Source organism: Stenella coeruleoalba, assembly GCF_951394435.1.
Source record: "Stenella coeruleoalba genome assembly, chromosome: 6".
Lineage (NCBI taxonomy): Eukaryota > Metazoa > Chordata > Mammalia > Artiodactyla > Delphinidae > Stenella > Stenella coeruleoalba.
In genome coordinates, this window is record NC_137151.1 from 127434844 (window position 1) to 127462123 (window position 27280).

At 54.5% G+C, this 27280-nt stretch overlaps 1 protein-coding gene across 1 annotated transcript in view; it reads left to right on the forward strand.

Annotated features, from left to right (window-relative positions):
- Positions 1–27280, forward strand: part of SNED1 (sushi, nidogen and EGF like domains 1) — an 89307-nt gene that overhangs the window by 58190 nt on the left and 3837 nt on the right. Inside the window, exons 16-28 of the mRNA XM_079923923.1 lie at positions 2009–2122; positions 2712–2825; positions 3206–3319; positions 4282–4395; positions 4766–5062; positions 6537–6720; positions 8571–8683; positions 9543–9824; positions 10971–11115; positions 11191–11273; positions 11498–11599; positions 19836–19952; positions 20634–20724. Of these exons, the coding sequence (XP_079780049.1) occupies positions 2009–2122; positions 2712–2825; positions 3206–3319; positions 4282–4395; positions 4766–5062; positions 6537–6720; positions 8571–8683; positions 9543–9824; positions 10971–11115; positions 11191–11273; positions 11498–11599; positions 19836–19952; positions 20634–20724 (1870 nt within the window). The remainder of the gene's footprint in view (positions 1–2008; positions 2123–2711; positions 2826–3205; positions 3320–4281; positions 4396–4765; positions 5063–6536; positions 6721–8570; positions 8684–9542; positions 9825–10970; positions 11116–11190; positions 11274–11497; positions 11600–19835; positions 19953–20633; positions 20725–27280) is intronic.

A 27280-nucleotide genomic window follows, 5' to 3' on the forward strand; every position in this document is an offset into this window, starting at 1 on the left:
ATACACAGAACCAATTATATTTTCATATTCTAGCTGTGAAGACTTGGAAAATGAAGTGAAACAATATTATGTACAGTAGCATCAAAAATGATAATTTTTATATGTGTGAAATGAATTATAGACATAAATGTAAAAGATAAAACTATAAACTTCTGAAAGAAAGCATATGAGAAAATCTTCATGACAACTGGAATAAAATGGTTACGTACTCGGGAAAATATTACGCTGTTTCCCTACTTCTCACCATACACAACAATTAATTCCAGATGGATTAAGGACTTAAATGGGTTTTTTTTAAGTATATGATTTTGTATAGAAAATGTAGGTAATATCTTTTTGGCCTGGGGTAGGGAAAGATTCCTTAAGCCACAGAAAGCACTAACTATAAAAGGAAAAAATGGACAACTAGACTAGCTAAAATTGAGGGATTTAAATTCATTGGCCTTAAGAAAATCAAATATAAGCTACAAACTGGGAGAAGACTATATATATTATATATATATTTATTTATATATAATATATATTATATATATAACATATATATATAAAATCAACCCAGTAGGAAAATAGGTAAAACACATACGTAGACATTTCGTGGAAGAGGAGGTACATAAAGCCAATGAAAAGAAACATTCTCTTCATTAGTGATCAGCAAAATGCAAATCAAAAGTACACTGAGAGGGGCTTCCCTGGTGGCGCAGTGGTTGAGAGTCCGCCTGCCGATGCAGGGGACACGGGTTCGTGCCCCGGTCCGGGAGGATCCCACATGCCGCGGAGCGGCTGGGCCCGTGAGCCATGGCCGCTGAGCCTGCGCGTCCGGAGCCTGTGCTCCGCAACGGGAGAGGCCACAACAGTGAGAGGCCCGCGTACCGCAAAAAAAAAGTACACTGAGATACTTTCAGTTGGCAAAACCTCAGAAGTCTAAAAAGCCCAAATACTGGTGAGGATGTAGGGCAACAGGACTTCTTATGAACTGCTGGAGGGGGTGTAGATCGGGAGAAGCACTCTGAAGACAGCTTAGTAATCTGCCTGGCAAGTTGACCATCATATGAACTATGTCCTAGCAGTTCTACTTCTAGGTATAAGTCTAGGGAAAACTCACATCTACACCAGGAGATGTGAAAGACACAGCTTTTTTGTTTTTATTTTTTATTTATTTATTTATTTTTTGCAATAGCAAGAAGTCTAAATCCAACCCAAATTCCTACTAAACAAGAAAGGATAAAGTACGGTATAATCACACTGAGGAATATTATACAGCAGTAAAAATGGCAACCCACAACGATGTGGAGACGTTAATGCTGAGTGAGAAAAGAGTGCATATACCACAATGTCCTATTAATAAAGTTCATAAAGAGCAAAATCAAAACCATATATTGTCTAAGGTATTCATAAAAATTTTAAAACTAATTTAAGGAGGCACAGAAGAGATAAGCACAGAAATTCGGGTCATAAGGAGTTGGGAATTGCACGTGACCAGATGAGCCGGCCAGCGTTCTAGCTCCCAGGTTGGGTGCCGGCCCCCAGGTGTCATTGTGTCCTTATCATTTGTTTACTTATTTACACGTTAAGCATTAAAACTAAACTCTTCTAAATTGAACACTTTTAATTCAGGAGCACAACTCGCGGTTTTTAAAAAGCCTGCGGTATTTTAAAATGAAGGACTCACCCCCAAGTGTATTGGTTCCGTACGTGATTGTTATCTAATGAATTGGCAAGATTGGGCCTGTCCCCCGAGGGCCACTGAGGGCAGCCCCAGGCACTTCCCAGACGCCGGCCCGGCCCGAGTGCCCAGGTCCACAGTGTCCCCTGCTCCGAGGCAGCCCTGCCCAGATTCTGGCCTCTCCAAGCACCTGGGGGAGGCCGTAGACCTCTGTCCAGACCCTCACACCAGAGCTGACCTGTGGCTGTCTTAACCTGGCTTCGAGTCACCCCCTCTAACAACAGCAACACTGCTTTGTTCTTGGGGCCTCTCCTGGCACCTGGCACCCGGGCTCTCCTCTCCCAGAAATTGACGAGTGCCGATCCCAGCCGTGCCTGCATGGGGGCTCCTGTCAGGACCGCGTCGCTGGGTACCTGTGTGTCTGCAGCCCAGGGCATGAAGGAGCCCGCTGCGAGCTGGGTAAGACAGGTCCCGGCCCTCGCTGCGGGCCGGCAGCTCCGGCACCCCGGCCGTGGGCCTGGGGCACTGGCGTCCCCTGGCCGTGGTCACCTTGCTCCAGCTGCCCCTCTCCCTGGGCTGGTCTCTGGTTGGGCACTGCCTGCTCTCTCAGGTCCCTGCCAGCTCTGATGTCCAGAAGGACAGCAGTTTATAAATATCTCTGCTTCTGCCTCCCCAGGGGGACTGAGAGCTCAGCTGAGAAAAGCTAGCCTCCTGCAGCCTCTGGCCTGGGGGCAGGGGGGCAGGTCACACCCCAGTGCTCTGCGCCAGAGGAGGGAGGGGAGGCCTGCCGGGTGCACCGCTGAGCAAGCCCTGCTCCCCGCACGCCTGTGGGGTCCTCTGAGCCCCGAGACAGAGACACCGCCCCGGCATGGCGGGGCAGGCCCAGGATGTCCAGTCGGGGCCCCTGCGAAGTCTGGGCGGTGAAGGCCGGAGCGGCCTGGGGGCAGGCTCTGTGGGCAGAGTGGAGGGCAGCGGCGAGGCTGAAGCCGCGGTGCACAGGAGACCCCGGGGGCGCGGGGTCATGCCGTCACATGTCCCGTCTCTGCAGAGACAGACGAGTGCCTGACGCAGCCCTGCAGAAACGGAGGCTCCTGCAGGGACCTCCCGGGGGCCTTTGTCTGCCAGTGCCCCCCAGGCTTCGTTGGAGTCCACTGCGAGACAGGTAGGGGCTGCGCTTGGGGGATCCCCATGCGCCAGGTCCTCAACCACACTCGCTAGGCCCCTGACACCCCGGGAAAACCTCTTGTCAACGAACGTAGACCCTGGGCCGCTCAGAGAGCAGGGGGATGGGGGCAGTCCCCGTGGCCCTGCTGGACAGGACCCCTGGGGGAGGGGCCCCAGGGGGGAGGAGGAGGGGAGGGCCGGGTGCCCGCCAAGGGGAGGGGCCCGTCGCCAGCCCCGTCCGCCCGAGGGGCTCGCCCCGCCGCCCTGCGCCCCCGCCCGGCCTCCCTCCTGCCTCCCCTTCCCTTCTTCCCGCTGTCCTCTCCTCCCTCCCCCAGACACCCCCCTGCCGCCCTGGCCGACTCTCTGGGTGTTCTCCAGAGGTGGACGCCTGCGACTCCAGGCCCTGCCAGCACGGAGGCCGGTGCGAGAACGGTGGCGGGGCCTACCTGTGTGTCTGCCCAGAGGGCTTCTTCGGCTACCACTGCGAGACAGGTGGGGCCCAGCCGCCCTTCCCTCCTCCGGGGTCCTTTCCTCTGCCTGCCCCCGCCTCCTGTACTTACCCTCCCCGGCGATCTCACGTCCCCCCCCAGCTCCATGTCCAGCCACAGGCCCTGCTGTTGCTGCACCGGCCAAGCTCAGGGCCGCCCCGGGGGCCAGGAACTCACGGTTCCTCACATCGGGATACCCTCCCTGATCAGCCTGAGCAGGGGCTCCTTGGGGACCAGGTCCCGGCTGGAATGTCCCTCCTGGACGAGGGCTTCCCTGACCACAGACCTGCAGGGGCCCCCACCCTATCACCCGTCTCCCCAGCACCATTTTTCTCCTTTGGAGCACTTTCCCGTCTCTGGGACTGTCTGGCAGTACTTCTCTCAACTTGCTGCTGTGTATCCCCTCCCAAAACAGGCCTATCCCCAGGGTGGGGCGTGGCCTGACCTGGGCTGTTCGAGTGTCCCCAGCCCCTAAGCTGGGCGTGGCTGGCTCCACTCAGACCTACTATAGTGTGGATGGGCTTCTGGGCTCCAGCACCACAGTGCGGACCGCCTGTGGCCAGAGAGCCCCACTGCACAGGCCTGGGGCGGCGGAGGGCACTGCAGGCTCTGGCCTGTGAGCTTGGGGCCACACCCGCACCCCAACCCCAGTGCTCTCAGCTGCCTGCTGCCCCCCGGGGGTGGTCGCCCCAAGTCACCTTGGCTCAGGCCGGGGCAGCAGGGCCTGGTTCACAGTCAGAGGCCTTCCCTGCCTGGCCTCTCCACGGGGCCCCAGCAAGCCCTGCCCTCCCCCTACGAGAGTGCCCGCACCCCCCCGTATCCACCTCCCCAGAGTGCGGCCGTGATACCACCCACCTCCACCCCGCAACTGCATCAGCGCAGGAACGGCCCGGGGTCAGGACCAAGGCCCAGCTGGAGGGGGGCCTGGCGATGTGCGCGCACTCACGGCTGCCTCCCCCCTCGCAGTGAGCGACCCCTGCTTCTCCAGCCCCTGTGGGGGCCGCGGCTACTGCCTGGCCAGCAACGGGTCCCACAGCTGCACCTGTAAAGCGGGCTACACGGGCAAGGACTGTGCCAAAGGTGAGGCGGCCAGGGTGCCGACGTCGGGGGCAGACTCCCCTCCTCCCCAGGGCTGCAGACACCCCGTGGGACGGGCCAAAGGGCCAAACGGCCCCCAGGGCCGAGTGTCCAGGCGGCTGCTCTCCCAGACTCTGCCCGGGAAGCTGGGAGGAGCAAACAGGCCGACGGGCGGCATCAGCGCAGTCACGCGTGCGCTCACACGGGAGACCCTCCAGGAGCCCAAGGCGGGCTCCCACCAGCAGTGGCCCACCTGCGCCCCGGGGTAGCCAGGCCCGAGAGCTAATGGGCCAGACACCTGCCTGGGGGCCGGGGCTTCCACGGCCGACAGCTGACCACCCCCCTTCCCTTGTTCTTGACTGAAACCCTGAAGAGCTCTTCCCACCAACGGCCCTCAAGGTGGAGCGAGTGGAGGAGAGCGGGGTCTCCATCTCCTGGCGCCCACCCGAAGGCCCAGCCGCCCGGCAGATGCTCGACGGCTACGCGGTCACCTACGCCTCTTCCGACGGCTCCTACCGCCGCACGGACTTCGTGGACCGGGGCCGCTCCTCGCACCAGCTCCGGGCCCTGGCGGCCGGCAGGGCTTACAACATCTCCGTCTTCTCGGTCAAGCGCAATGCCAACAACAAGAACGACATCAGCAGGCCCGTGGTGCTTCTCACCCGCACGCGTGAGTGTCTGCGGACCTGCCCGCCCCCCCCGAGGGCCCCACGGGCCGCACGCACCGGAGCCGGCTGGGGGCCAGCCAGCCGATCCCCGACACTGGCGCCAGCGCTGCCAGGCAGGGCAGAGAGGGAACCTTCTCACAGAGGAGAGGAACAGCTGCGGGACAGAGACGGCGATGGGGGTGAGGGAGCGAGACTGGGGAAGTGCAGCGGGGCCCCTGAGAAGGTCCTGGGCTGATATGCCAGCCCACACTGGGGCGGGGCCGAGGGGAGGCGGCCAGATACCCCGGGGGTGAGGACGGAGCCTCCTTGCTGCAGGTCAAGAGAAGGGGCAGCAGGGGCCGCAGGGAGGGCCCTCTGGGGGAGCTGCCCTGAATGGAAGTTGTGTGTAAGGGCGTCCAGAGAGGCTTGGGGCCCTAGCTGGCTTGTCTGCTCCTGGGATCAACAGGGGAGGGGGGAGAATCCCAGAACACACCCATGATGGTGGGATGGTGGGCGCTGGCCCAGGGGGTCAAGAGACTGGGGAAGGGGCGGCTGGAGGCTGGAGGGTGGAGCGAGAACTGGGAATTGATGTGACCACTGGGCGTGTCGAGAGCCCCGTGGGGTGGCTGATGGGCTCCGAGTGAGGCCCGGGGCAGGTGGACACAGGCAGGCGGCTGGGTGCGGACCCTCGGAGGACGGGCGGGGGAGCACCTTCTCAGGTGCCCCGGGAGGAGGGAGGCAGGCATCCTGGCAGCAGCTGCTGGCCCGAGCAGACGCTGACACCGAGGACATTGAGGGCCAGTGCAGGGCGAGACGAGGACTCAGGACAGCACATCCTGGGGGAGGCCCCGAGCGGTGCCGAGGACACACCGGGCCAGCAGGGCGGGCCGGGCACGTGGCCGAGGAGCGAGCCCTCAGGGGCCTGGGGGAGGAGTAGGCCACCCTCAGCCTGGCTTCAGGAAGAAGTGCTTTTGCGCTGCTCGAGGTGGGGTCTGCCGGGGAAAGGCCTCTGGAAGGAAGACAGCGTGGGAGGGGTACCACTGCGCGCAGAATGGGGCGCTGCACCCCGGGAGCTTCGGGCGCCCCTCTCCGCTCCCTTGACTGGGGTTCGGCCCCCTCCCTGAGGTCGCCAAGGACCCTTCCTGGCTTCTCCCCGTCAGGCCCCTGGACCACCCAGACAGTGCAGGTAGTCGCTGTCGGTGCCACTGAGACAGCCAGCCAGAGGGTCAGGAAGGGCCCACCTCGCCCCTGGCGGTCTGAAGGGGCCAAGACCGCCCAGAGCAGTGTCCACAGCAGCCCCTCTGGAGCCCCCCCCAAGGCAGGGGCCTGGGGCGTGTCCACCCACTCCGACTCCGCACTGGGCTGGGGGACATGTTCAGCTAGCCCAGGCTGGATGGCTCACCGTGAGGCCACCTCTCCGCACCTCCTCTCTTGTCCTGGCCCCGCCCTACCCAGGGGTGAGGAGGTGCCACACGGCTGTGCCCCCATTGTCCCCAGGACCCCGCCCCGTCGAGGGCCTTGAGGTCACCAACGTGACCACCAGCACCATCTCGGTGCGATGGGCTCTGCACAGGATCCGCCACGCCACCGTCAGCAGCGTCCGCGTGTCCATCCGCCACCCCAAGGCCCAGGAGGACGAGTCCACCGACGTGGACAAGGGTGTGGACAAGTTCACATTCAGGTGAGAGCGCGGCGGCCTTGCCCCACCCCGGCTCCCAGCCTCGCTCTTGCCGCCACCCTGTGCTCCCCACCTGCCCAGCCCCTGGGGGAGCAGGGGCGCTTGGTCAGTCCTGGGTCTCACTCCTGCCTCGCCTCCTCATGGGGCCACCAGACAGGTGTTTCAAAGCGCCCCCAAAAGCAGAGACACTCTAAAAATCTGAGGACAGACCTCCTGCACGGAGGCCAGTGAGACACTGGCCACCCAGAGGCCAGCCCAGAGTTCTTCCAGCCTGAGTCACGCAGACAGACGCCTCTGAGAGGGAGAAACCGTGGCACCCCTGGGTCGCCTGACATTTTTATCTTGTTCAGTAATATGTTCGAACCTTAAACTAGGCATATAAACTTCTTAGGCTTAATTATTACAAATTACATACAAACAAAACTACAAAAATAAAATTCAAATGAACATCAGTCATTCAGAATGGCCGGTGACTGAAATAAACCCCTTAGCAACCCTGCAGGGAAGCCTCAGACCCCACGGCCTAGGCGCCCCGGCTCAGGGACCCCTGTGGCCTAGGCGCCCCGGCTCAGGGACCCCTGTGGGCTGCTCGTCAACCAGAGAGGTTTCCAGCCCCTGGCCAGGAGGGCAGGCAGTGCTGGAGGGCAAGGGTGAGGAAGAGTGCTGGCAGCCTCCCGGGAAGGGGTCCCCAGGCTGGGGAGTAAAGTCGGCTCCACTCCAGGACACGCCCACCAAATTCCTGCGCAGCAGTCTGGGCGGGCTCAGCGGGAACAGCTCTGCAGCGTCCAGCCCAGAGCAGCCACAGGCCACGGCCAGGGGGCGGGGCTCTGGAAGGTGAGGCCAGGCCAGGCGGGGCGCTCTGTCCGCCACATCCTCTGAACCACCCACATTTTGGTACGTTTCTGGTTTGCAGACTTCTCACAACCACTTTTTCTGTGCGTGTCTGTCCTTTCCGTCTAAGCAGACGGCTGTCAGTGCTGGAGACGACACTCCACTTTCTTTGTCTTTTAAGTATTGCTGTGACTCTCCTTGATTCACATCCTGCCCACTTCCCAAGAGTGGCAGGACAGAAACACAAATGGAGCCCAAGGTGGGCATTCTGTGGCTACGTCAGGGTCCCCAAGACCACGCCCACGTTCACTAGGGGGCCCCCAGGACTCAGCAGAGGCCGTGCTCACAGCTGGATTCAGGACAGAGAAAGGATACAAAGAACATCAGTAAAAGGAAGGGGCGCAGAGACAAGTCGGGGACCAGGCGTGAGCTTCCAGAGCCCCCTCCCCTCACATGACACGCTTAGCTCCGCACCACCAGCCGTGACGAGATCGTGAGGTGCTGTCTCCCCAGGGAGCCCGTCAGAGACACAGCGCCTGGGGCTTTTCCTGGGAGTGGTCGCGGGCACCTGTGCCTGGTGAAGGTTCCAGACTCCCAGGAGGAAGCGGCACTCCGCAGGAGGCTCACTGGGCACAAACGTCTAGGGGCAGCGAGGCCGTCTGCTCCACGAGGGGGCTGGGGACCCTCCCGGCGCACCCAGCCCAGGGCCAGCCTCGCGGGCGGGCGGGGGCCTGTTAACCCTTTTCCTCCAATTGCCCTATTCCGGCCTCTCCTGTCTTAACACCAGCCACCCCGGCAGGCCTGTGACCTTCCCAGCCACTCCAATACTAGACAGACAGACCAGGGAGTAGCTTCCTACCCCCGGAGCACTCAGGTCTCAGGCCACAAATCTGGCCTTCGTGGAGGCTGCCTGGCCACCAGCACTGGCACGACCCCTGGCCCCCGTCACACCCGCGCGGACGAGCCTCAGCCTGGCAGCACAGCCGTCCCGTTCCTCTCTCCCTGGCCTCCCCTCCCCACAGGGCCCTGCTTCCAGGAAGGAGATACACCATCTGGGTGACTGCCCTCAGCGGGCCTGGGGGGCAGGAGCACCCCACCGAGAGCCTGGCCTCGGCGCCGCTGCACGTGTGGACCCGTAAGTAGGATGGCGAGGGCTCGGCTCGCACGGGGGCTCCTGGAAGCTCTCGCCTCCCCCCGAGCCCTCAGTCCTCTCCAAAGTGGCCGCACACCAGAAACCTGGCCCTGGCCACGTGTACCAGGCGTGCCCAGAGGCGCCCGGGATGGCGGCTGCAGGGGGCTGGGTGGCCCTCCCGCGGGGGACGACCTTCCTAGGCAGCCCTCCGCGTGGCTGCTCGCACGCTGCCGGGCTCCTGCGGGACCAGGGTCACCAAGCAGGGCAGGAGGGACAAGCGGCAAGTTGCCCGAGTGAGCGCCACGCTGCCACGGGGACACCCGGCCCTCACTGCCCCTCTCTCCCCAACACGCGGGCTGTCCGGGCACAGGGGGCACAGTGGACAGGGGTGGGGAAAGGGGCAGGGGCTTGGTGAGCAGGGCCTTGCCCGGTGGTGCAGGTGGACAGCACAGGCTCAAGTCCTTGCTCTGACCCTCAGTGCTGGGGCCCTGGCCCACCCTCTGCCTGTCTAGCCCCCTCCCCTATCTACATCCCAGGAGAAGGCGTGCATGGCCAGTCTCGAGGGATGGAAAGTGTCACCGGGAGGGCACCCTGATGGACTGACCAGGCAGGGGGCCTCACCGGGGGCCAGCGGGTGGCATTCTGGGGGTGCCTCTTGGGGCAGGAGGGGGAGCTGCTGCAGGCCCTGAGCAGCTGCAAACGTCCCTCCACACCACCCTTTAGGACCACGAAGTGGTCTATAACCACCCAAGCTGGCTTCAAATGAAGCTTCAGCAATCCGTGTCAGATCTTTAAACCGTGTCCTGGGCAGAAGACCCCGTCAACCCCCTTCACTTCCCTCCCCTGCTCCGTGCTCGCCTAGGGCCTCTGCCGCCAGCCAACCTGACCGCCGCCCGAGTCACGGCCACCTCCGCCCACGTAGTCTGGGATGCCCCCACTCCGGGCACCTCACTGGAGGCCTACGTCATCAACGTGACCACTAGCCAGAGCAGCAAGAGCCGCTACGTCCCCAACGGGAGGCTGGTGTCCTACACAGTGCGGGACCTGAGGCCTGGGCGGCGGTACCAGCTGTCAGTGACGGCCGTGCAGAGCGCCGGGGGCGACCAGCTGCACAGCGAGCCCGCTCACCTGTACATCATCACCTGTAAGTGCGGCACCTTGTCCGGGAGGCAGCTCTCCTGCTCTGGCCCAGGCCACACTGTCCCAGGGACAGACAGGCAGCCGAGCACAGGGCTGTGCTGACACAGAATTGCATGCATGGAAGTTGGGGGAGGAGTTCCTGGGCAGCTGGTGCTGGGGCAGTGAGCTGACAGTTCAGAAGACTAAGCATCTCACTCCTCACCTTGTGCCGTCCGCCCGAGTGGACCCCAGATGGCTGAGCGGTAAATACAGGGCATCACCCTGAAAACAAGCGCCGAGAGTGGGCAGTGGCAGCGTGGAGGCGGCCCTGGGTGGCAGCCTGGCAGCCAGGCCTGAGCCGTGAGGAGCTGCTGGACCGCAGCATGGGAAGGAGGGGCAGGACAGCCTCAGCAAGGGGTGGGCTGGGAGAGGCAAGAAGTAAGGGCAGAGTGGGCGGACGGAGGGTGGGGGCAGCTGAGGAACACGGAGGCTCAAGGCCACGGTGAGGGCACGGGTCGGCTCCCAGGAGCACAGGAGGCCCGCTGGGTCCCGCGGGGGTCCTGCCCGACCCCGCTTACACGTCACAGCTCACAAGAGGACGGCCGGTCTGGATGGTGCTGCGGGGAGGTGGGCGGCGGCCCGGGCTCCCTCCTCTCCCAACCCACCGACCTGCCCTCAGGGCATGGGGCGCACTTGCCCTGTGACATTCAGACCCAGCTCAGCCCCAGGCGCGCCCGCCAGGCAGACAGGGCAGGTCGGGGCCCCTCTGTGAGCTGGTGGGGGGCGGGGGGTCTCGCAGGTGAGGCGGGTACCCAGCCCTGGGGGTGGGGGCTGCTGAAGGCCACGGTTAGGTGACAAGGACCCACGGAGGAGCCATGCCCTCTCTCTCGGGGTGTGCAGGGCGTGGGCCTCAGATGAGGTGAGTCTGGACGGGGTCCGAGGCCCGGCCCCACCTGCAGGCGGAGAGCCTGGGCCAGGGTGGGGGGCGGGGACCGGCACCTGGACCACTCCCAGGCTGCATCCGCAGCTCCCCATCGGGCGGGGAGCGGGGCTCGGGGTGGGATGGGGGTACGTGCCCCTTTGGCTCTCACCTCGGAGCAGCGGGGCAGGACGGGGCACAGGGAGCCCCAGACCAGCCCGCGCGGCCACCCCATCCTCCACCCGCCCGCAGCCGCGAGGGACGGCGCCGACAGACGCTGGCACCGGGAAGGACTCCCCCCGCGGGCGCTCAGAACCCGACCGGCCCCCGCGCGCCTGCCGGAGCTGCGTCTGCTCAACGACCCCGGCGCCCCCGCACCGCCGACCCAGGCCCCCAGGTGCCCGCCTCAGCCGCCGCCCCTGAGAGCCCGGGCCCAGAACCCACCTGCTGACCCGCGCTGACTCTCCCACAGGTTCTCGGAGCTCGTGGACGGCAGAGGACGAGTGAGCGCCAGCTTCCGGAGCTCGCCTGGCAGACGGGTCACCATGAGATCACGTGAGTGCCAGGCCTCCCAGTGGGATTAGGGTCGAGGTCCCTGAAACCTGGGCTTCAAGACCACCTCCAGTGCCCCGCACCGTCCCCAGCAGGGGACCCCGATGGGGTCGGAGGCCCTGGGCTCCAGGGAGAGAAGCCGCTCAAGAAGGCGGCCCAGGGACAGTCCTGGGCGCGAGGCAGCAGGCTTCATGGTCAGCGCGCTGTGGCATCCTGATCTCTCCTAGAACCCACGGCTCTGGTGCAGCTGGAGAACGCGGAGGAGGTCCCCGAGCAGGTCAGCCTGGCCCTCCAGCTCCCCGGACGCAGTGGTGACAAGGGCGTGGAAAGTAAGTCAGCAGGAGTGGATTTCAGGGCTGACCACCCTCAGGGGCCTGAAGGACCCCAGTGAGGAGGGCTGAGGCACGGGGCCTGCCCGAGGGGCAGCCGAGCGCCCCGCCCTGGAAAGGGGGGACCAAACCACACCACGCAGGCAGACCAGAACAGGCCTGGGGGCTGCAGCCACCCAGACATTCAGGGTCCTCCCTGGAGAGACTGGCCCACCGCTGCCCCCTGCAGACGGCCCCTCCTCTCCCTCTGCGAGCAGCAGAGCCCTCCCTGCCTCTCCCAGAGATGTACAGGGAGCAGGATGGCAGCAATGAGTGGAGGGGCAGCCGCTGGGCGGCTCCAGCTGGAGGACCGCCTAGGAGGCTGCCGCTACCCAGGCTCGGCAAGCAGGGCCTGAACTGTCTGCCGGTGAGGGCCACAGCTGGGCAGCTCCAAGAAGCCACCTTCCTTCCTCAAACTCAGACCCTTGCTCTATCTTTCCTCCCGTTCTAACCCTCGGGGCCTTGTCCCTCTGGGGACAGTTCTAGGAGCCAGTGGCCCTTTCTCCTGAGCTACACCACAGGCTCAGACTGGGCTCACCCATCAGCCAGTCCCCAGAGAAGGCAGAGTACTCGGTAAAGGGAGAGTCAAGCGCCCAGGATGCGGCCTCACCTGCAGGCCCCCAGCGCACCCAAGGACACCTGGACACATCCAGGCACCTGCACCACAGGGTGTGTTTGCCAGCGGTGGCTCCACGGCCCCACAGCCCAGCAGCCCTCACTGTACGAGGCCTTGGTGAGCACCAGGGGGGCGCAGTTTGCGGGTCGGACGTGGTCAGAGAACGAAGCCACCGGCTAAGGTGCGGTCAGAGTGTTGCTGGCGTTTTGTAAGTGAAAAAACAAACATTTTATCTGATGGTGTGCGTTATGTCAGCCCTTTTAAATATCAGATGTTTCATTTCACAAAACTCAGAAATTAGAGGGATGTGAGTGACCTCTCCTGGGTCCCTTCTTAAGGAGAGATTCGAGGTGGCACCAGGCTGGCCCCGGATGTCACTGCCATCTGCAGCGTTTGCTAACGTGAGGGACGAAGCCTTGAGAGAGCGTGCGATGATTTTAGGTGATAACAGGACGAAACATCTCGAATGGCCCCCAGGTGCACAGAATTAGTCGCGGTCTTTGGCTCCTGTCACATTCTCACCATCAGGCCAGGCTGGCCCCCTTTTACCTAGTGAGTCTGGTTGGCTAGCTTTTGCTAAACTAACAGCCTTCCGACCTGGAACCCACCCATGAACCAGAACACAGCAGTAACCTGTGTCTTGCTGTTGTCCTCCCAGTGAACCACGAGCTTGAGTTCGTGCTGCCATCCCTCTGCTCCATCAGAGGCTGGATGGTAGCAGTGAGTTCACCGCCCGCATGGGTGTCCGACAGCCACAGGCTTTCCTCACCGGGCAGCATCTGGCTGTGTGCCGCCCCCAGACCCGCGTTTGCGCCCAGCATCCTGTGCTCGTTCACCCTCACTGTCCAGCATCTAGTCCGTCGGTGAACTCGCTCCGAGGGCACGTGGGCCGTGTCTGCCGTTGTCGGCAGTGCTGCTCTGTGCTCCTGTACACATCTCCCGGCTCGTGTGCAGGCTCGGGATGTGTGAATGCCCCAGTGACAAGAGACTGCGAGTTGTCTTCCAAGTGGGGTATCAGTCTGGATCCTCCCAGCAGCAGTCAAGAGGTGCAGTGAGTTGGCCCACAGTCTCTCCAGAATCTGAGCTTGTCAGGTTTCGCCGTCCTGCCAGCAGGACGGGTGTGAAGAGCACTGTAATGATCTGATCTGTGTCCCTCGAGAACTGGCGTGGTCGGCACCTCGTCGTGGCCCCCTCCTCCGTGCCGCTGCCTGGCTTCCTCAGGCCGAGCCTGACCACCTTAGAGGCTGCCTCTTTGGCAAGGTTCGCAGTCCCACGGGGCCAGTCCTCTCGCTGCCCGTCAATGTCTTGGCTGTTCTTGCCTTTGTATTTCTGTAAACGTTTACAATCAGCTTGCCAAGGTCCACAAAGTACTTGTTGGAACTTTACATGGCCAAACTTCTGAGGCCCTATATGCCTGAAAATACACTTATTAGCCCTCACATTTGAAGGACAATTTAGCTAGGTATAAAATTCGAGGTTCAAAGTTCCTCTCCCATTCAGTTCTTCAAACATTTGTCCACTGTCATCAACTGTGCTGTCACTGGGTGTCAATCTTGTTCTTGTTTCCTTCTAGAATAATCTGCTCCTTCTCTCTGGTAGTTCTTAGACTTTTCTTTCTAGGGAAAGAAAAGTCTAAGGGAAGGACGATCCCCAGAAAGCCCCAGGCACCCCCCAAGCACAACAGTTAATGCTCCTGATTTGGCATTTGCTCACCAAGCAACTCTCCAGGTCAGGGCCGCTCCTTCAAGCACCCAGGAGATGCTCCTGGAGGATTCCCAAGATTCCTGCCATCCTGGGAACTTGGAGTGAATGCAGAAGCTGGTCAAATTCTTCCTGTTTCCCCCAGTTTCTCACCCCAGGAGGGCTTTTGGACTCTGCTGGCTTTATCCCCTTGACACCCATACAAGTGGGGGCAGAACTTAAACCTCTCTACTCTGTAATTTATCCTTCATATAGGAGGAGCCCATTGCCCCCGCCCCAGGGTGCAGCCCCATCCTTGTCCCCCACCTTCGTTCAAAACAGCCTTCTCTTTGTTTTTATTTACTCGTGAGTGTGTTTGTGTGTGTGTGTGTGTGTGTGTCTGTCACGATAAACTCAGGATTCAGTGGAGACTTTGTAAAATGAGGCTACAGAGTGGTGCCCCAGTAAAAACCCCACTGCTGCATATAACTCTAGGCTTCGGGTCCCAGCTGCCCGAGCGTGGCACAAATGTCAGTCACAGTCTCTGCAGGCTGGTGTCCCAAGTACAGAGAGTAAGGATTGCTGACGTGGGCTCACAGGTTCTAAACACCCCTACACACTTCCGTGTTCTGTAAGGTTACCATAAAATGTCTCTGGACAATTGTTATGTACAGTGTCTAAAATCCATATGGAATTGGAAGGGACCCGGAATAGCAAAAAACATCCTAAAAAAGTAGGAAGACTCACATACCCGTTTGTCAAAACTTAGTACAAAGCAATGGGAATCAAGTCACTGCCAGATACTGGCACGAGGATAGACGTATAAATCAGTGGAATAGAATTAAGAGTCCAGAAATAAACCTATACATCTGTGGTCAACTGATTTCAACAGGGGTGCCAAGACCATTCAGTGGAGGAAAGAAGAGTCTTTTCAGCAAACGGTGCTGGCGCAGCTGGATATCCACATACAAAAGAATGAAGTTGGACCCCCTACCTCACGCCATACACAAAATTAATTAAAAATGGATCAAAGACCTAAATGTAAGAGCTAAAGCTATAAAATTCTTAGAAGAAAACACGGGTAAATCTGTATTACCTTGGATTTGACAAAGGATTTTTTTTTAATATTTATTTATTTACTTATTTTTGGCTGCATCAGGTCGTAGTTGTGGCATGCAGGATCTTTCGTTGTGGCACACAGGCTTCTCTCTAGTTGTGGCACGCAGGCTCGAGAGACCATGGGCTCAGTAGTTGTGGCGCATGGGCTTAACTGCCCCACAGCATGTGAGATCTTAGTGCCCCAACCAGGGATCGAACCACGTCCCCTGGAAGGCAGATTCTTAACCACTGGACCACCAAGGAAGTCCCAAAGGATTTTTAGATATGGCACCAAAAGCAAGAGCAACAAAAGAAAAAACAGGTTAAGTTGGACTTCATCAAAATTTAAAACTTTCTGTGCTTCAAAAGACATCATCAAGGAAGTGAAAAGACAACACATAAAATGGGAGAAAATATTTGCAAATCATATATTTGAAAAGGAATCTGAATCTAAAATATATAAAGAACTCTTAAAGCTGAATAAGAGGAAGACAAATAACCCAATTAAGAAATAAGCAGGGCTTCCCTGGTGGCACAGTGGTTGGGAGTCCGCCTGCCGATGCAGGGGACGCGGGTTCGTGCCCCGGTCCGGGAAGATCCCACGTGCCGCGGAGTGGCTGGGCCCATGGCCCATGGCCGCTGAGCCTGCGCGTCCGGAGCCTGTGCTCCGCAACGGGAGAGGCCACAGCAGTGAGAGGCCCGCGTACCGCAAAAAAAAAAAAAAAGAAAGAAGGAAAGGATCTGAATAGACGTTTCTCCAAGGAAGATATACAAATGGGAACAAGCCCATGAGAAGATGTTTGGTATCACTAGTCATCAGGGAAATGCTAATCAAAACCACAGTGAGATGCCTCTTCACATACACCAGGATGGCTAGAATGAAAAAGTCAGGATACCCACAAGCACTGATGAGGATGTGAAGAAACTGGAACCCTCCAACACTGCTGGTGGGAATGTAGAGTCGTGCAGCTGCTTCAGTTCCTCAAAGAATTAAATGTGGAGTTACCATGTGACCCAGCAATTCCACTCCTAGCTACACACCCAAGAGAAATGAAAACGTATGTCCACACAAGGACTTACACAGATGGCCACTGCAGCACTATTCACAATTGGCGAAAGGTGGAAACAGCTGATGAATGGATGAACAAATGTGTTATATTCAAAATTATTGGACCATGAAAAGGAATAAAGTACTGATAAATGCTACAACATAGATGAACCTTGAAAACATTATGCTAAGTGAGAGAAGCCAGTCATAAAGAACACATAATCTGATTCCATTCATGTGAAAGTCCAGAATAGGGAAACCTAGAGTGATAGAAAGTAGATCAATGGTTGCTTCGGACTGGGGGTGGGGGGTGGAGGTATATGGGGTGAGAGCTAAAGGGCACTGGGTTTCTTTCTGAGGTGATAAGAACATTCTAAAATTGACCATGGGGATGGAGGCACATATCTGTGGCTATGCTAAAAATCTATACACTTCAAATGGCTGAATCGTATATAAAGTATATCTCAAAGCTGTTTCCAAAATGTAATGTGCAGAACAGTGTTTTGGTGTCTCTTTGTGTAGGAAAGTGGGGAAGGGAAATATGAATGTACATACCTATTTTCTTATATTTAAAAATAAATAAAACTAATAAAAATGATTAACTCTATAATTAAGCAGAGAACAAGAATGAAGTAAAGGGAATGGAGAGGGAGGACAGGTATCTCTAAATGTACCTTTATAGATGTGACTTTAGAAATAAGAAAATGTGTTTTTAAATGACACCAAAAAAGAAAGCAATGCCTAAAATTTGAAAACAAACTGAAATAAACTTATTAACCATGCCGATGGCATAACCACACAGGAAAAAAAAGGATCACTTCAAGTGATTTTTAAAACAGCATTCTGGGACTTCCCTGGTGGTCCAGTGGGTAAGACTCCACGCTCCCAATGCAGGGGGCCCAGGTTTGATCCCTGGTTGGGGAATTAGATCCCGCATGCATGCTGCAGCTAAGAAGTCTGCATGCCGAAGCTAAGAAGTCTGCATGCCGCAACTAAGAAGTCCACGTGCAGCAACTAAAGATCCCATGTGCCGCAACTAAGACCTGGCGCAGCCAAAATAAATAAATAAAACAGCATTCTGACTATTAACATCTCGTGGGATATAATCTAAGGATTAAAAGAATTGCCAAGAAATTTTAAGCTGTACTCAGTGATCTTAATGTCATTTCCAAACTATTACATGTACATTGTGGGATAAAGAAAATAATTATGTTAATGCCACAAAGATTTTCAGCATGAAGTGATACAATATAAAAATCAAAGAAGTAAAACCCCTGATTTTATTTGATTCTGTTCATTTGAACTGGAAATATTGGAATGAACTCATAATTTGTTCATTTTTATTTTTTAAATCTAATTTCCTAGTTCTGTCTCCTGAAAAGACCTGGAGCACTGACACCACAGTAACAGTGAGCCCCTTGATCAGCCAGCCTGTGGACTCTAGATACCATTCTCCACTAAAAGGAACCAGGGGGGGAGTTCCCTGGTGGTCCAGTGGTTAGGACTCTGTGCTCCCAATGCAGGGGGCCCGGGTTCGATCTCTGTTCAGGGAACTAGATCCCACATGCCACAACTAAAAAAAGATCCTGCATGCCACAACTAAAGATACTGCACACAGCAATGAAGATCCTGCGTGCCGCAACTAAGACCCAGAGCAGCCAAATAAATAAATAAATATTTTTTTAATAAATAAATATATAGACTGCGGTCTTCAGAGAAATGGCTGATTCCAAGGCTGAAGCAGAACATGGACAAAATAAGCCCAGGACATGGGAATTCCCTGGGAGTCCAGTGGTTAGAACTCCGCCCTTTCACTGCCAAAGGCCCGGGTTCAATCCCTGGTTGGGGAACTAAGATTCCACAAGCTGCATGGTACAGCCTAAAAAAAAAAAAAATCCTAGGACATACTTGTAAAAAAGCAAGCAGGCTTTCAAAAACAACTAGGATTGTGTCTAAAGGGCACAGGAGCCAACCTGAAGGGGCTCCCACTGGCCAAAGATGGGATAATTTGAGCATGAAGAAAGCTAATGACAGCAACAGACTGAAACCCATCAAATATATACAAGTCCACAAGGTCATAACAATGGTAAGAAAGAAAGAACAACGTATTGGTCAACTTTAGAGCTTGCTGGGGGACCAACTCACTCTGCACGTGTACAAATAAAGGAAAAGAATGGAGCACTTACCTGGCCTTGCCTGTATGGACTGTATTTTAGGGTGACCAAGGGGTGGGTGAAGGAAAGCAGGTCTTCAGAGGGTATTCCCTAGCTAGTGGAGGCAGAGAAGTGACAGATCACATTAGACATGACCCTAGTAGAGATCAGGGACCTGTATGACTTCTCAAGCCATGAGGTGCAGAGCCTAAGAGAACTTTACTCTGGATTAATCAGGCTGCCAACACTGAACCAGTGATCGATCCTCACATCACGAAAACCAAATGCGGAGACCTCATATGTCTCCTGGTGTAGCCAAAGGGCACACAACCGCCTGTTGTGAAGCCAAAGCAAAGCAAAGACCATGTGAACCTGAATCCTATTAAGCCCCTTTCTCTTACTACCAGTTAACAGGAAACGTGGGGAGGGGGCAAGTTAATGCCGTAAGTCAGACCCAGAGGATGGGAATTCCACGGGACAAATGACCTCATTTCTTCAATAAATACAGAGGGGAAGAAGGTTAAATTTATAGATTAAAAGAGACTTGAGATACATCAAACTAAGGCAATGTGAATCTTTATGAATCTGAATTAGATGAGACCAACTGTAAGTAACATTTTTAAAGATGATCAGGGAAATGTGAACACAGACTGCGGTTTCTTGTGATATTAAGGAACTACTGTTAACTTTGTAATAATAGTATTGTGCTTAAGTCTTTACGTATTAGATACTTGCTGACATATTTACAGGTGAAATGGTTTCTGTGAACTGCTTTGAAATTCTCCAACTAGAGAAAGAAAGGCAGATGGTAAGCTGGAAATAGATTAAACAAGATTGGCAAAATGTTAAACAACCTCCCCCCACGAGGCGGCTGCCGAGAAGGGGGGTAAGGGAAGGGCTGGATTAGATGTGGAGGGGTTACTGGAAGTGGTGGCGTATGCACGATTCTTATTCTTTTGTGTTTCTTAGTTTTTTAAGAGTTAAAAATGAAAACAGCTATCTTGCAAAGCTTAAAAAAAAAAAAAAAAAAGGACAGTGGACTCTAAGGGGGAGGGACAGGTCTGCCCCTCCCAGGCAGCACCACTGACCAACCTGCCTCTAGCTCCCAGAGTGCGGAAGGCAGACAGCGGCCCAAGGGGCACAGACGCCAGCACAGAGTGCTGCACAGAGGCTGCCTAGGGCTGGGACTTGGGGACACACAGGTGGCTCGGGGACAGGCACTGGAGGATGAGGAGGGCTCTCAAGGGTTGGCCTCTGTGTTCCAAGTAGAAGAAACCCTGTGCGGCGGGGCAAAGTCAGCAGAAACGTGGGGCAGGGGGCACAGGCCAGGGCAGAGCGGGGAGTCTCTCCCAAAGACGGCCAGAGTGCAGCCATGATCTAAGCTGTGAGCCAAGGCCCCTCTGCCTTGTGACGGCTCAGCACCGAGAGCCCTCCCTCTCTCCCTCGAGGTAATGGGGTCAGGGCTGAGCACACTGAGGCCAGTCTTCTCACCTCTGCTCTCTGACCACCCCTAGGGCCCACTGGTGTTGGGGACGGCAACCTGGGAATGCTATCAGGCCTTCCTGTGGGGCCCTGAGACTAACTGCTCGTGGCTGTTCACAGATGCCCCTGGGAACTGCTCAGAAAACCCCTGTCAGAACGGAGGCACCTGTGTGCCTGGTGAGGATGCCCACAGCTGTGACTGCACCCCGGGGTTCAAAGGCAGACACTGTGAGCTTGGTAAGTTTGGGGCCGCTCCCCTTGCCTGCTGGGGTCACTGGGGCTGGGGCCTGGCCTCTAGATGCTTGTGACGGCAGGCTCTGATGGGACCACTGGCCCCAGGGTGGGTTTGCCACAAGGACCTCCAGCCATGAGATGCCAGGACAGGGGCCTGGCTACGGTGCCCCAGACCTCCAAGCGTCCAGGTAGGGAGGCTGGCAGGCAGTGAGCCGCCAGGCCTCCCACTGCCCCAAAGCGCCAGGGTGAAAGGTGCTGCCCAGATAACTGGGGGGTCTGGGACAGTCACAGGGACACAGCGACAGCCGCTCCACAGGGAGAGGAGGGAGGAGGGGGCTCTTCTCGCCTGGGGACCAAACAAGGCAGTGCGAGGGAAAAGGGCCACGGGCCTGCCTCAGACTTCTGGGCTGAGGACGAGAGGCTCATGGACAGAAGCTCCCACGCCAGCGACACAGCCCTGAGGCCTGCCAGACCCAGAGACTCCGACCAGCCCTGAGGGAAACCAGCCTGCAGGCTCCCAGGACCCCAACTCAGAGGAGCACCCACAGTCGCTGAGCAGCCCCGGGGACAGGGCCCCAGGCCAGGAAGTGGCAGGGGCAGAACCCCGGACCTACAGTGCCTGCAGGAAGAGGGAACCGTGGCCTTGAGCTCCTGGTAAGCGACGGCCCTTTTCCTCTGTGCCAGCAGCCTGTAGAAAGGTGCCCCAACCCTGCACACGGCTGTTCTCGGAGACAAAGTCCTTTCCGGTCTGGGAAGGAGGCGTCTGTCACCACGTGTAAGTCCCTCTCCTCCGCCTTCACCATGTCTGTAGCGTGTTCCCGACCCTGAAATGCTTCCACCCTGTCCTCACAGGCCCCTGAGGTCTAGTAGTCACAGCACAGAAAGGGCTTGCTTTGACCACCCACCCCCTCCATGCGACAAATTAGGAAACTGAAGCAAAAGGGCTGAAAACCTTGCCTAAGGCTGTGCAGCTGGGAGCAGAGCCACATGAGGTCTAGAAGCGGGACCCCCTGCGCCTGCCCTCGGGCCTTGCTTCCCCACGCCCTGGAGTGGCATCAGCCTCCCTTCCCTGGATGGCAGGGCACGCGGAGACTCCAGGAAGTGCCACTCCTCAGCGCAGGAGACCTCGAGTCGTGGTTCTGCCGTGAGTTCCTGACACGGCCCTGGGCAAGGCACTCATGCCTCAGTTTCCCCATCTGTAAGACGGGCTGAGGAGGGAGTCTGCCGAGCCCACCTCTTCGGACCTTTCTTGCTAACACTCTGACTCCGTGGGTCATACTTACAACCTGCTTTGTCCACAAATACGGACGATCACCTCCCGTGTGCCAGGCGTGGTTCGGAACACTCGGCACACATCAGCGAGCCGAACGGGCCAAAGTCTTGCCCTGGGAGTCCTGACGTTCTAGCTGAGGGAGACACAGTACACAAGAAGCACGAGTTTGTCCTGCAGTGTTTTAAATGGTGGCAAGCGCTAAAGGAGGATGGAAGAAAGGAATACGCAGGGCCAGGAGAGCCAGGCCCGGGGGGCAGGAGGGGGTGGCAGCAGCATTCGGCAGGGTGTCGGGGAAGCCTCATGGAGGTGACATGACCAGACATGGGCGGGCGGAAATATCTGAGGGAAGAATGGCCCAGTCAGAGTGCACCTGTTGCCAAGGCCCTGAAATCAGGAGCCTGCCTGCCCGTCTAAGGAGCAGCAAGGCCAGCAGGGCTGGAGCCGAGTGAGCGAGGGGGCGTGGAGGGCGGGCCTTGGAGACCCTTGGAAGGACCTGCATGTGTCCTCTGTGAAGTGGGGAGCTACTGAAGGACACTGAGCTGAAGTGACACCTGACGTGTTTAAAGATCACTGGGATGGGATGTAGGAAGGCAAGACAGAAGGCTTGACATGAGCCTGGACATGAAGCCAGCGTGACACGCAGCAGGGATACACCAGAGGCACTGAGCTGCACTGGGACTTGGGAACCCAGGTTTACAGGCCCCTGAATTTGGACTTTGTGGAATGGCACCCCGGAGCCCCTGCACCTGCGTCTTCCCACTGTGTTAGTTACACCAGTGCCTGGGGCGACCACCAAGTACCTGACTGGGAGAGCCCTGCACTTGCCCATAGCTTTCCACCCAGTGCTTTCAACCTATTGTATCTGAAAGGGACTTCCTTGTATTTAGCATTTGCGAGGGGCTTGCCATGCAGCCAGTCTGACATCTCTGGTTTTTATTGGAGTGTTTAGACCGTTTACATGTTAACAAAATGACTGAAGTGACTGGGTTGAAATCTAACATGCTGTTTTCTATCTGTCCCACCTTATCTTTGTCACTTTCTCTTTCCCTGCCTACTTCTGGATTATTTTTTAGGATTCTGCTTTACCTGTACTGTTGGCTCACTGATATACTTCTTTGGTTTATTTTCTTTAGTGGCTGCTCTGGGATTTAAAATATGCGTCTTCAACTGATCACAATATACCTTGAATTACAACACAACTTCAGTATCACAGAAGACACGCAACAGCAAGCTTCTACTTCCCCTGTCACTGCCAGACGTTTTACTTCCACATATGCCATGAACCACACAGTGTGTTACTTTTGCTCTCAACAATCATCTTTTTTAAAAATGCTGAGAGCATAAAGTCTTTTGTAGTGACTTACACGTCTACCGTTTCCAGCGCTCTGCATGCCTTCGTGCAGGTCTAAGATTCCATCTGGTACCATCTACCTTTGGCCTGAAGAGCTCACTGGAACATTTCCTATAGGGCAGGTCTGCTGGTGGTGAATTCTCTTAGCTTCTGTTTGTCTGAAAAGGCTTTTATTTCACCTTCATTTTCAAAAGACACATTTGCTGAACACAGAAGTTTTGGTTGATAATTGTGTTTTTTTCAAATTTCAGCACTTCAGAGGTCCTTCCTTTGTCTTCTGGCTTGCAGTTTCAGATGGGAAAACTTCAGTCACCCTTATTCTTGTTCCTCTATATGTAACGCGGTCCCCATCACCTGTGGCTTGCTTTTACGTTTTCTCTTTATTACTGTTTTTTTGGGAAATTTAATTATGATGTGCTTTGGTAGGTTATGTCCATGTGTTTTTACTCTCTGGAGTTAAGCTTCACCTCTGTGGTTTTAGCTTTCATCAAATTTGGAAAATTTTAGCCATTACTTCTTCAAACACTTTTTCTATGCATCCATTTCTCTCCTTCTTCTGGGACTCCAATTAAACATGTATTAGACTGATATTGTCCCACAGGTCACTGAGGCTCTTTTCCTTTTTTTCACTCCTTTTTCTCTTTACTTTGTTTTGGACAGATTCTACTGCCATGCCTTCAATTTCACTGATCTTTTCTTCTGCAGTGTCTAACCTACCATTAATCCCATTCAGCAAAATTTTCATTTCAGATATTGTGATTTTTTGTTTGTTTTGTTTTGCTTTGGCTGTGTTGGGTCTTTGTTGTTGCACACAGGCTTTCTCTAGTTGCGGCGAGCAGGGCTACTCTTTGTTGCGGTGCACAGGCTTCTCACTGCGGTGGCTTCTCTTGTCGCGGAGCATGGGCTCTAGGTGTGCAGGCTTCAGTAGTTGTGGCTCGTGGGCTCTAGAGCGCAGGCTCAGTAGTTGTGGCACATGGGCTTAGCTACTCCACAGCATGTGGGATCTTCCCAGACCAGGGATTGAACCTGTGTCCCCTGCATTGGCAGGCGGATTCTTAACCACGTGCCACCAGGGAAGTCCCAGATATTGTGTTTTATCATCTCCAGAAGTTCCATCTAGTTCTTTCTTTGAGCCTCCACTTCTCTCATTATGTTTATATTTTCCTTTACATCACTGAACGTGTACAGCAAATTTATAACAGATGTCTGCTATTTCAGTCATTGCTCTCATTTCTGGGTGTTTTTCTATTCAATTTTTTTTCCTGTTGATGGGTCACATTTTCTTGACTCTTTGTATGACTGATACTCTTGTAATTTTTTTGTTGGGATGTTAGACATTATAAACTTTATGGTACAGACTGTTGGAATTTTTTTTTTGGCATTCTTTTCAAGAATGTTTTTATTTTTAATTTTTTTATTGAAGTAAAGTTGATTTACAAAACTGCATTAGTTTCACGTGCACAGCATAGTGGTTCAGTTTTCTGGGTTTTTTGGTTTGGTTTTTTGTTTTGCAGATTATATTCCACTACAGGTTATTACAAGATATTGGGTATAATTTCCTGCGCTATACAGTAAATCCCTGTTGCTTAACTATTTTATGTATAGTAGTTTGTATCTGTTAATCCCATACTCCTCATTTATCCCTGCCCCTGCCACCTCTCCCCTTTGGTAACCGTAAGTTTTCTATGTCTGTGAGTCTGTTTCTATTTGGTATATAGATCCATTTGTATTATTTTTTACATTCCACATATAAATGATATCATATAGTATTTGTCTTTCTCTCACACTTCACTAAGGATAATATTCCCTAGGTCCATCCATGTTGCTGCAAATGGGAATATTTCATTCTTTTTTATGGCTGAGTAATATTCCATTGTATATATGGACCACAACCTCTTAAGCCAATCGTCTGTCGATGGGCACTTGGGTTGTTTCCAAGTCTTGGCTATTATAAATAGTGCTGCTATGAACATTGGGGTGCATGTATCTTTTTGAATTATGTTTTCCTTTTTTCTGGATATATACCCAGGAGTGGGATTGCTAGATCACATGGTAACTCTATTTTTAGTATTTTAAGGAACCTCCATACTGTTCTCCAAAGTGGCTGCACCAATTTACATTCCCACCAACAGTGTATGAAGGTTCCCTTTTTTCCAAACCCTCTCCAGCATTTATTATTTGTAGACGTTTTGATGATAGCAATTCTGATTGGTGTGAGGTGATGCCTCATTGTGGTTCTGATTTGCATTTCTCTGATAATTAGTGATGTTGAGCATGCTTTCACGTGCCTGTTAGCCATCCGTATGTCCCCTTTGGGAAAATGTTTATTTATGTCTTCTGCCCATTTTTAGATTGGGTTGTTTTTTTGTTGTTGAGTTGTATGAGCTGTTTTTATGTTTTGGAAATTAAGCCCTTGTTGGTCACATTGTTTGCAAATATTTTCTCCCATTCCGTAGGTTGTCTTTTTGTTTTGTTGATAAGTTTCCTTTGCTGTGCAAAAGGTTTTAAGTTTGACTAGGTCCCATTTGTTTATTTTTGCTTTTATTTCTTTTGCCTTGGGAGACTGATCTAAGAAAATACTGCTACAGGGGCTTCCCTGGTGGCGCAGTGGTTGAGGGTCCGCCTGCCGATGCAGGGGACACGGGTTCGTGCCCCAGTCCGGGAAGATCCCACATGCCGCGGAGCGTCTGGGCCCGTGAGCCGTGGCCGCTGAGCCTGCGCGTCCGGAGCCTGTGCTCCGCAACGGGAGAGGCCACAACAGTGAGAGGCCTGCGTACCGCAAAAAAAAAAAAAAAAAAGAAAATACTGCTACAATTTAGGTGAAAGATCACTTTGCCTGTGTCCTCTTCTAGGGGTTTTATGGTGTCACATCTTACGTTTACGTCTTTAGACCTTTCTGAGTTTATTTTTGTATGTGGTGTGAGGGAATGTTCTAATTTCACCGATTTACATGTAACTGTCCAGCTTTCCCAACACCACTTGTTAAAGAGACTGTCTTTTCGCCATTGTATATTCTTGCCTCCTTTTTCATAGACTAACTGACCATAGGTGCGTGGGTTTATTTCTGGGCTCTCTGTTCTGTTCCACTGATCTGTATGTCTGTTTTTCTGCCAATACTACACTGTTTCGATTACCATAGTTTTGTAGTACAGTTTGAAGTCTAGAAGGGTTGTACCTCCAGCTTTGTTCGTTTTTCTCAGGATTGCTTGGCAATCTGTGGTCTTTTGTGGTTCCATACAAACTTCAGGACTATTTGTTCTAGTTCTGTGACAAATGTCATAGCTGTGTTGATAGGGATTGCATTGAATCTGCAGATTGCTTTGGGTAGTGTGGCCATTTTAATAATATTAATTCTTCCGATCCAAGAGCACGGGATATCTTTCCATGTCTCTGAATCATCTTCAGTTCCCTTAATCAATGTTTTAGTTTTCAGCATACAGGTACTTCACCTCCTTGGTTAAGTTTATTCCTAGGGCTTTCTAAAAACGTGACTTTAAGCAGGATTTTTTTTTTTTTTACTTTCTGATGTTTCATTATTAGTGTAGAGAAGTGCAACGGACTTCTGTATATTAATCTTGCATCCTGCTACCTTGCTGTATGTATTTACCAGTTCTGACAGTTTGCGTGTGGCGACTTCAGTGCTCTCTAGTGTCACGCCATCTGCAAATAGTGACAGTTTTACCTCCTCCCCTCCGACTTAGATACCTTTTACTGCTTCTTCTCATCTGACTGCTGTGCCTAGGATTTCCAGTACTACGTTGAATAGAAGTGGTGAGAGTGGGCATCCTTGTCCTGTCCCTTTGACTTTTGGCTTTTGGTTTTTCGCAAGGCAGTCTAGATGGATCCTGTTGAGGCCTGTTTTAGGGTGGCGTTGGCATAGCCTTTATTCTGGGGTTAATTATGCCCCCCTTTTAAGGCAGGGCCTTTCTGGGGTTTCTATTGCTCTGGAACAGCCCATTAACCAAGATCTCCCCACTCTGGCTCTGGGAACTGTCCAGCTCCTCAGTAGCTCCTTGCTGCCCGTCTTTGCTCAGCCGATGCACACGCAGCTTAATCTTCAAGGGGCCCGCCCCTCCAGGTGTCTGGAGCTCTTCCTCTGCACAGCTCCCTCCTCTCCGTGCTCTGACCCTCTGCCTCCCCAACTCCAATGTGTTTTGCCCACTCAGTGTAACCACTGCTTGGATTCTCCCTAACCCACAACACAGTCCGAAAAGTGCCTCCAGGCCGAATTCCAGGGCCACCCCAGAGCTCAGCTTGCTCCCCTTCTCTCTGGGTTACTGTGTTGCACGGTCTTTTTTCTAACATCTGAAAAGACTTACTTCCTGGATCTTGACCAGTTGTTCACATGTGCAAGTTAATTCCAGATCCTCTTACTGCCTGATGGCTGGCAATGGAAGTCTTAGCTAAGGCTTTAGACCCTAAGGACTCTCCTAGACTAAGCTCATGAGTTTTACCCATTGAACTCCCTGCATCTCTTTCAAACAGCTCCGATGTTTAAAAAGCTTTACCAAGAGTCAAACACTTTCTCATTCGTTATTCTCTACAAACATGTGACAGAGGCAGTATAAGCAATTCCCATCTCATACGAAACAGAGGCTTCAGTTCCAGAGACGTGCTCAGAGTACACTAGTTAGTAAGTGGGAGGCAGGGCTGGGAGCCAGGTCTCCTGTTCCACACCACCCGTGTCTAATGCCTGCATCTCCAAGG